The sequence below is a fragment of the Myotis davidii genome, unplaced genomic scaffold, assembly GCF_000327345.1.
Source record: "Myotis davidii unplaced genomic scaffold, ASM32734v1 scaffold1047, whole genome shotgun sequence".
Classification (NCBI taxonomy): domain Eukaryota; kingdom Metazoa; phylum Chordata; class Mammalia; order Chiroptera; family Vespertilionidae; genus Myotis; species Myotis davidii.
Window position 1 is genome coordinate 473,918 of NW_006298367.1, and position 9,228 is coordinate 483,145.

At 58.8% G+C, this 9,228-nt stretch overlaps 1 protein-coding gene across 1 annotated transcript in view; it reads left to right on the plus strand.

The window, feature by feature from the left end:
- The window catches only part of ZNF629 (zinc finger protein 629), a 9,650-nt gene extending 1,827 nt beyond the window's left edge, over positions 1 to 7,823 (plus strand). Inside the window, exons 2-3 of the mRNA XM_006774082.2 lie at positions 1,871 to 1,978; positions 2,121 to 7,823. Of these exons, the coding sequence (XP_006774145.1) occupies positions 1,906 to 1,978; positions 2,121 to 4,729 (2,682 nt within the window). The 5' untranslated portion in view covers positions 1,871 to 1,905 and the 3' untranslated portion in view covers positions 4,730 to 7,823. The remainder of the gene's footprint in view (positions 1 to 1,870; positions 1,979 to 2,120) is intronic.
- The last annotated feature ends 1,405 nt before the right edge of the window (positions 7,824 to 9,228 follow it).

Sequence of the window (9,228 nt, forward strand, 5' to 3'; positions counted from 1 at the left end):
GTCACCCTGGGCCGCTCTCCACGCCTCTGCACGGAGCTCCCCACCCCCCTCCGCAGTGGGACCAGCTCGAGGTCCGAGGCCAGGCCTGGGCCTGGTCCGCTCCAGGCACCTGCTCCCTGGGTCTCCCACTTCCATACTCACGGCGGCCTTGTCATTAACCCCTTCCCTCCGCTCTGCTCCGCCGAGTTTGAATGTGTGGACACAGTCCAGGTTCACGGGGCTCACCTGTCCCCCGCAAGCACCCCCAGGCCTCCTGCACAGGCAGCCCCTGCTTGCACCTCCCCAGACATCAGCCGGGGGAGGGGAGAGGCTCCTGGCCCAAGGAGCTAGAGATGAAGAAATTAATTCACTTCCTAAAATCTAACTCCGTCTCCCTGCTGCTACAGAACAGGCTCCTCTAGCTCCTGCTGCACTTGGGGTACCTCCCAGCGGCCTCCGCCTGAGTCCTCCTGAGTCCCAGGTGCCCCTGCAGCAGGTACCCACCCCAGAGGCACCGCAGCGCAGGCTCCCCCTGGGACCCCCCGGAGGCCCACACTGTGGAAAGTAAGCACAGCTGGGGTCCTGCTCCCTCCCTCACATCACCCCGCTCCCGGTGAGCTGGCAGGTCTGCCCAGGAGGCCACTCTCAGCTGCTGCTTTGCGGGGTCCCCTGCAGACTGACCTTTAAAGGCATCGGGCAAACAGGTCCAGGAGCAAGGGCATTGCCTCCATTTCCGGTCACTGACAACGTACTGCGCACCTGCTCCGGGTCAGCATCGTCCGGGCAGAGCACACAGGAGTGACCACACAGAGCGGACCTAGAGAAGGGCCCGGAACGGGACTGCCGGGGAGGCCTCCCTGGGGAGCACCGTTTGGGTTTATAGGCGCAAACTGGCCCCAACCCCTCCTGTCACAGCCCAGGACCACGGTCCCAGGGATTTCTCCATCCGAGCTCTCCTCACCGGCCCTGCCAGCAGCCCACGTTTATGAGTCTCACGTGACTCCCAAGGTCATCTTCCTCTCAGAGGCTGGGGCAGCCAGACACAGAGCCTGCATTGCTGGTCCCTGCCCCTTCCCAGCCTGTGGCCTCGGAGTCTCCCCGAGGGTTGATTTCCTGATCTGTGAAATGGACGATCTGATTCCTGAGTCGCCTCAGGGGCTTGTGGGGAAGATGGGCGAGATAAGGAGGACACCACACAGGCCGGTGGCAGCCGGTGGTCCTCACACACGGCTCCCTTCTGGCTTTCCCTTTCCATGTCCCTCTCAAGGTCATTCCTGCACGAGCCACCAGTGGCTTTAAAACGCCCCCTCCCCTTAACCTGGCCCGACCTTCTTTCTGTGCGTAGATAACGGAACGAGCCCCAGTTCTCCCTCCTGTCACCTCAGGAAAGTCAGAGTGGTCTCTCTCTCTCTTTTTTTTTTAACTCCTTATGTGTTCCCGGTGTTCTCTGTGAGGCTCTTAAGGAAAGTTTATTGGTCGCAATTAGCAGCCCCATTAAGGATGGAAATTAGAGCGTTAATGAGCTGCTTCTGATTAGCAAAATAACAGGTTTCCCAGCCCCTGGGCATCATAGGGGTGGGGTGAGAGCCACTTCCCCTGTGGGTGTCAGATCTGTCTCCAGCCCCCAGTCTGGGTTCAAAGGGTTATGACTGATGAGTTTTTAATTACACTCTTACATTCATCTCCTTGCTTAGTTGTGATCTTGAGATCTGGATCAGGAATCGGCCTGTGGGGTGGTGTGGGTAGGCACAGTGAAAACTAATGCCCAGAAAAACGACTTGGTAGGAAACTGAAGTTTACATAAGGAGGCATGAGAGCTGGGGGGATGGGCAATCGGGAGTTAAAAAAAAGCGGGAGGTAGGTCCCATTGTGTGCTCCTCTCTCTCCCCAGGGTCCCTGGAGCCCCGGGCAGCCCTGAGCTCCGGGATGGAGCCCGAAGCCGTGCTGTGGGGCCCGGATCTGCGGGGTCCTGACCGGAGCCCCAGCGATGCTCACAGAGGTGAGGGGCACAAGAAGGGACCGCAGTCCTGACAAGACAGGGGCCCCAGTTCAGGGAGGGGCCCCGACTCCGGGGAGGGGAGAGAGACGGACCCCATGTTCTGAAAGGAGATGGGGGCTGGAGACTCCCTTTCTCTCTGTAGGTGCCGAGAGTGGGAACGAAGAGAGCCCTCAGCAGGACAGCTCTGGGGAGGAGATCATCTTGGGCGATCCAGCTCAGAGTCCAGAATTCAAGGACCCACCAGAGATGCCCCCGGAGAGACCCTCCCAGGATCCCTCAGCCCCCCAGGACACCCCCTCTCCCCTGGGTCACCCCCTGGACCACCAGACTCCTCTTGACCCCCCAACCCCTGAGGTAGTCCCCACCCCGTCTGACTGGACCAAGGCCTGTGAGGCCAGTTGGCAGTGGGGGACTCTGACCACATGGAACAGCCCCCCGGTGGTCCCCGCCAATGAGTCCAGCCTGCGGGAGCTGGTGCAAGGCCGCCCCTCCGGGGCCGAGAAGCCCTACATCTGCAACGAGTGCGGCAAGAGCTTCAGCCAGTGGTCCAAGCTGCTGCGGCACCAGCGCATCCACACGGGCGAGCGCCCCAACACCTGCTCCGAGTGCGGCAAGAGCTTCACGCAGAGCTCGCACCTGGTGCAGCACCAGCGCACGCACACGGGCGAGAAGCCCTACAAGTGCCCGGACTGCGGCAAGTGCTTCAGCTGGAGCTCCAACCTGGTGCAGCACCAGCGCACGCACACGGGCGAGAAGCCCTACAAGTGCACCGAGTGCGAGAAGGCCTTCACCCAGAGCACCAACCTCATCAAGCACCAGCGCTCGCACACGGGCGAGAAGCCCTACAAGTGCGGCGAGTGCCGGCGCGCCTTCTACCGCAGCTCCGACCTCATCCAGCACCAGGCCACGCACACCGGCGAGAAGCCCTACAAGTGCCCCGAGTGCGGCAAGCGCTTCGGCCAGAACCACAACCTCCTCAAGCACCAGAAGATCCACGCGGGCGAGAAGCCGTACCGCTGCACGGAGTGCGGCAAGAGCTTCATCCAGAGCTCGGAGCTGACGCAGCACCAGCGCACGCACACCGGCGAGAAGCCCTACGAGTGCCTCGAGTGCGGCAAGAGCTTCATCCAGAGCTCGGAGCTGACGCAGCACCAGCGCACGCACACCGGCGAGAAGCCCTACGAGTGCCTCGAGTGCGGCAAGAGCTTCGGCCACAGCTCCACCCTCATCAAGCACCAGCGGACCCACCTGCGCGAGGACCCCTTCAAGTGCCCGGTGTGCGGCAAGACCTTCACGCTGAGCGCCACGCTGCTGCGGCACCAGCGCACGCACACGGGCGAGCGGCCCTACAAGTGCCCCGAGTGCGGCAAGAGCTTCAGCGTCAGCTCCAACCTCATCAACCACCAGCGCATCCACCGCGGCGAGCGGCCCTACATCTGCGCCGACTGCGGCAAGAGCTTCATCATGAGCTCCACGCTCATCCGCCACCAGCGCATCCACACGGGCGAGAAGCCCTACAAGTGCTCCGACTGCGGCAAGAGCTTCATCCGCAGCTCCCACCTCATCCAGCACCGTCGCACCCACACGGGCGAGAAGCCCTACAAGTGCCCCGAGTGCGGCAAGAGCTTCAGCCAGAGCTCCAACCTCATCACGCACGTGCGCACCCACATGGACGAGAACCTGTTCGTGTGCTCCGACTGCGGGAAGGCCTTCCTGGAGGCGCACGAGCTGGAGCAGCACCGGGTGATCCACGAGAGAGGGAAGACGCCGGCCCGGAGAGCGCAGGGCGACACGCTGCTGGGGCTCGGGGACCCCGCCCTGCTCACCCCGCCCCCTGGAGCCAAACCACACAAGTGTCTTGTCTGCGGAAAGGGGTTCAACGACGAGGGCATTTTCATGCAGCACCAGAGGGTCCACATCGGAGAAAACCCCTACAGAAATTCCGACGGCCTCCCCGCACACCCAGCCCCCAAGCCTCCGCAGCTCCGGCCTCCCAGGCTCCCTTTTGGAGGCAATTCCTATCCAGGTGCTTCCGAGGGCAGAGCGGACGCCCTAGGACCGCCCCTTAAAGTGCCCGAGGGCCAGGAGGGCTTCGGCCAAAGGCTGGGCCTGCTCTCCTCCAAGTCCTACATCTGTTCCCACTGTGGGGAAAGCTTTCTGGATCGGGCCGTGCTCCTCCAGCACCAGCTCACCCACGGCCACGAGAAGCCCCTTCTCTTTCCTGATTATAGGACTGGCTTAGCAGAAGGGGCAGGGCCCAGTCCCTTCCTAAGTGGAAAGCCCTTTAAATGCCCTGAGTGCAAAAAAAGCTTTGGGCTCAGCTCTGAGCTGCTGCTGCACCAGAAAGTCCATGCAGCTGGGAAAACGCAGAAGAGTCCAGAGCGGGGCAAGAGCTCCTCTGTCCTCCTGGAGCACCTCCGGAGCCCCCTGGGGGCCAGACCCTACAGCTGCTCCGATTGTGGGGCCTCCTTCCTGGATCGCCTGGCCCTCGTCCGGCACCAGGAGACACACACCCAAGAGAAGTCCCCCAGACCGGAAGACCCCCTTCCAGAGCCAGTCACCCCACCCCCAAGCCAGGAAGGTGAAAGGGAGGCCCCCGCACCCGCAGGGAGCAGCAGCCATGGGGAAGGGGAAACCCCCAAAACTCTCTTGGAGGAAAAGCCCTATCTGTGCCCTGAGTGTGGAGACGGCTTCACGGAGGTCGCGGCCCTCCTCCTCCATAGGAGCTGCCACCCAGGGGTTGCCCTGTGAAATGTGTCTGGAGGCCGGGGCCTCTCTCTCCTGAGAGGAACACTGGATCTCCCCAAATATTGTACGAGAAAAGAAAGAAAGCCCTATCAGATTGTAGACGTGTGGAGGACAAAGGACCCCGGGTAAAAATAGTGCTTTTATATCAGTGGTAAGAAACCCTATAAATTGTTGGTGGGAACCACTTATAATGCAGTAGAGAAAAACCGTTGGGTTAGAAACCCTATAAATATGTAGGAAAAAAGCCCTTTAAGTCTGTAGCAGAAGATCCCTATACACGATAGTGGATAAAAGCCCTATTAATTGTAGGATGAGGTCCCGTATGTCTCTAGACAACTCTAGAAAACTGTACTGAAATCCTTGTAAAACTGTAGGGTCGGGGAAATGCAGGGACTATAGCAATGGCATTGACTTGGGAGCAGGGACCCTCAGAAGGTGTAAAAGAACCTCCCGTGAACTTGTTCAACAGTGTTCTTTCTCCCTGCTCGTGGGAGGGAGCTCATTCCCAGGAGCCTTGGACAGTTCCCTGAGTAAATGTGGGAATTGGAAAAGGAAGGAAACAAAGACAGGACAAAAATAAGTGATGAAGAGCCCTCAGATCCACAGAGGAGAAATGACCCAGGAACTAGGAAGAGAAAGTCCAGCTCATTGCACTGGGGGTTCCTCGGGTACAAGGCCAATCCTAGACAAATTGTGTCCTAAGAGGAACAGGCCCATGGAATTCCTTAGCAGAAAGAAGCCAAAAATGGGGAAGGAAAAAAATGTGATGTTGAGCCCTTTAAAGGCTGAAGTTTGGGGTGCATATAACTTTATGTAAGAATACTGGGGAACCACCACAAAATTTTAGGGGGAAGCGTCAGGGGTTCAGTTAGAGTGCTTTGAGGGAAGGAGACCAGATGAGAAACTGTTCAGATGGAACCCGGCTAACTCCCAGCTGTCCGCCCGTTCCTGGGAGCTTGTTAAGCTGCAAGTGCAGGCAGACCCCAGCCAGGCCGCCAGGGTCCTCCCCAGCCAGCAGGACACCCCTTTCCTGGGGACTTCTGTTCGGAGAGGCCTCCAGGAATGGAGGATCCCTCCTGCTTACATCTCAGGTCTCACCGACGGGAGGCTCCTCCTAAACTCTAACTGCCACCCGTGTCCCTGCAGTGGCAGCCCCTCTCCTTGAACTCTGTCCTCGGTGAAGAGGGAGGACTGCTGCTAGTTGACCTCCAAAGAATAAAGCCCTTCCCTTGGGAGACGCAAGGCCTGTGTGCGGTAAATCCTCTCGCGCGTGCTCTTCTGCAAGTCAGCGGGAGCTCTGGTAGGGTCTCTGGCAACGAGAGACAGCAAGTTAAGAGAATAGAGAGATTTGATTGGTCAGCGATCTGCTCTTAAACCTCACTCTCTCCTCTGAGCTGACAGCAAGGCTGCTGGCAGGATAAGCCAGCCTGTACAGTGATGGTGTCCAAACACCCCACAGAAGAGTATATGGAGGCCCGACCACCTTCCTCGCCCCATGCCTGGAGCCCTCTAAAGTGACAGCCCAGCCGGATTGTGGTCCTGGGAAGGGATGGATTCCACCTACTTGACTCCTCCTCTCAGTCAGAAACCTTCAGAGGGAAACGGAAAGATGAGAGCCACACCCCTGCCAGACCCATCTCCTGTTCTCACACACCACACAGTTACCGCTTTCATGAACCCAGCCAGACCTGCGAACATGACGGGATGTATGCGGCAGGGGAGAGACTGTTGCCCTCTGAAATGGTTGGAGAAAACTCTTGAAACATCTGTAACGAGAACCCATCCCCTAACCTTGGAGACACCATCCAGTGCGGGTCCAAAGGAAGTGCCCACTGACCCCAGTAACGCACTGTGGTCCCCGAGTAAGACCCCACGTGCCAGGAGCGTTTCATTACCTGAAGTTCAAAAGGTGACAGTCCCCCTCTCATCTCCCCTGCCCCCAAAGGACAACCCTCAAATTCAAAGGATAAAATCTAGGACACTAGGAGGAAAAGGCTAGGCCTGCGGGGAGGAGAAGGCAGGCATGGCATGATTGTGGGAAGACCCTTCCTACAGTCTGCATCAAAGTCCCACCGACCCAAGCGCCAGGTCGGAACGCACTACTGAGGGGAGGGGCCTGCCCGCGGGAGCTCTGCCAACAGAAGCCTCCGCAAAGGGCGCGCCCCCGTGAGACAGGACAGGACAGTCCTCCACCTCAAAGCAGATCCTTTTCCCTCTAAGATGGCAGCAGAAAGAAACTCCAGTGGGAGACAAACCCCCTTTAAAGGTAGAAGCAGAACCCCCCAAACCGTCTGAGAAATCTGTCTCCAGGAGAGTCCTGGGGAGCAGCCTCCGGAGTCCGGGGGCCAGTCCAGGGGGAGGTGGTCAGTGTGGTCAAAGGCGGCTGCGGGCCAATGAGGACTTGGGTGTAGCCTATGTAGTGGGATGCTCGCATGTTGTAGGAATGGGTTAGGGCCAGGAGTTGAGGCTCCGGTACTTCAATGGATGATGTGGATTCGATGAGTTGGGGTCTGGGGTTTTGTAGCAGGAAAGGGGCAGAGTCAGAGACCTTTGGGGTATGACCTGTTCTCTGTTGCCCACCTCCCCAAACTCCTTAAGCCAGGTGCTCCTCTCCCAGAATAAGTTACATGTTAGGAGGAACTAAGCAGGGGATTGGCTGGGGAGGTGGCCATGTCCAGAGTCCCTCTGACCAGCTCAGGCAGAGGCCCAGATGGTCCTGGAAGGCCTCTTGTCCCACTCCATGCAGGCCTGACTCTTCTGAAGTGCCCCACTGAGGAGCCCAGCAGAGGGAAGAATAGAAACTGATCTGAGCTTAGTGTGAAACTCGAAACTGCTATGGATATGGAGGTCAGAAGGGAACTGGGCATGAATGCCGAATGATGGGGAAACTTGAAACCATCACCAAGGGGTTCCATGGCACCTGCCCCTGAGGTGAGCAGCCCCAAACTCCTTTGCCCTCATTAGGGAAGCCCCTCACCTTACTTGTGCCCCTGGAGTGAAGAGAGGCCCCACTTTTGAGTGTTGTGTGTCAATAACAGTGTTGTGTCACTGGTGGTCATGTTGATTAGTAGAAGAGAATAAAGGGAATAAGATTTCCCAGGCGTTTTCTGTCTTCTCTTTGAACCCTAGAGCAAGCTGAAAGAGCTGTCCCTCCCTGAGAGCCAGGGTCCGTATGTAACCCCAAAAGCTCAGCCCAGCTCCAGGCTGCCCTTGCACTCTTTTCTCAAGGCCCTAGAATCCCCACCTCGCACGTGCCGGTGAAGGTCTATTGAGTTTTAAAATCCATACCCTTGGGAGAAAGGGGGAGAAAGGTTCTGAGGTGGTGGCAGAGCTGGCAGCTCTTGCTGATTGATGTCTGGCTTTGGCACCAGCACGTCCTGCTGACTCCTGGGTGACTGCCTGGTGACTGGCGCTGGCTGGCTCAGGTCCAGCTGTGCAGCTCCACGGAGGCCTCTCTGGCCACAATACCTGCTCCCCCCCAGACTGCCACGTGGGAAAGCTCCAAAGACCAAGTTCCAGACGCTGGCGGCCACCTTCCCTGGTTCACCTGGGTCCGGGGCCTGGCCCAGCCCTTTATCGGGACCGTAGCGTCCTAGACTCCAAGGAGCTGCGGTGGAGCCCTGGCTTGTCATCCTGCTCTCAGGCTGTAGTCCACAGCCCCCACCGTGTGGGGAGGCTGAGGCTCAGAGAAGGGCAGCCACTTGCTTCAGAGCCACAGCAAGGAAGGGAGGACATGCACATGGCCAGGAGCACCTAACCAAGCCTCTCCCCCACCGCTGGGCCTGCCTGGGCCCCACGCTGGGCCAGGCAGGGCTGCTCTGATGAATCCTCCATGCTGGGCTTACCTCTGCGCTATCGCCTAGGCCTAGGCCTGGTCATGGCGAGCCTGAGGTCAGCACCTGCTTTCACCCATCGCCTGCCAGGAGGCTCCTGCGCCAGCCAGGAAGCTGTCTCCCACCTTCCTTGTGCCTCTCTGACCCAGACTCCAGGAAAGGCTCACCGCCTCTCCTTCCCCTCCCCCTTCCCCATCTGGAAAGCAAGGGGTGAGGCAGGGGAAAGGAAGGAGGGACATGCCTTGAATGGAGAGGTAATGACGGCTGTCTCATCCCCCGTCCCCAGGCCTGGGGACGACTGAGGGGCATCAGAACTGGTCTTGGCAGGGGAGGAGTGAGGAGCCTCCGGGGGAGAACTGGCGCTAGAGGAGAGATTTGTTCAGACTTAGAAGGGGCTGTGGACACAGGCACAGCATCAGGAAACTGGCTGAGGAAGTGACCTAAGGAATGAGGATTGTGGCAACAGGAAATGGTATAGGTAGGGGCGGGGGATAAAGGGTGCAGAACAGTTGGGTGTGGGTTTAGAACAGAGCGGGGTGGGGATTGAAGGAAAGTAGAGAGCAGAGGCCAGAGTGTGGAGCATCTTGTTTGAGGAGCCTTGGGACAGGGCACCACTGGGGGATTTTTAAGGAGAGACATGATCTCCCCCTTACCCCCCCCCCTCCCCCC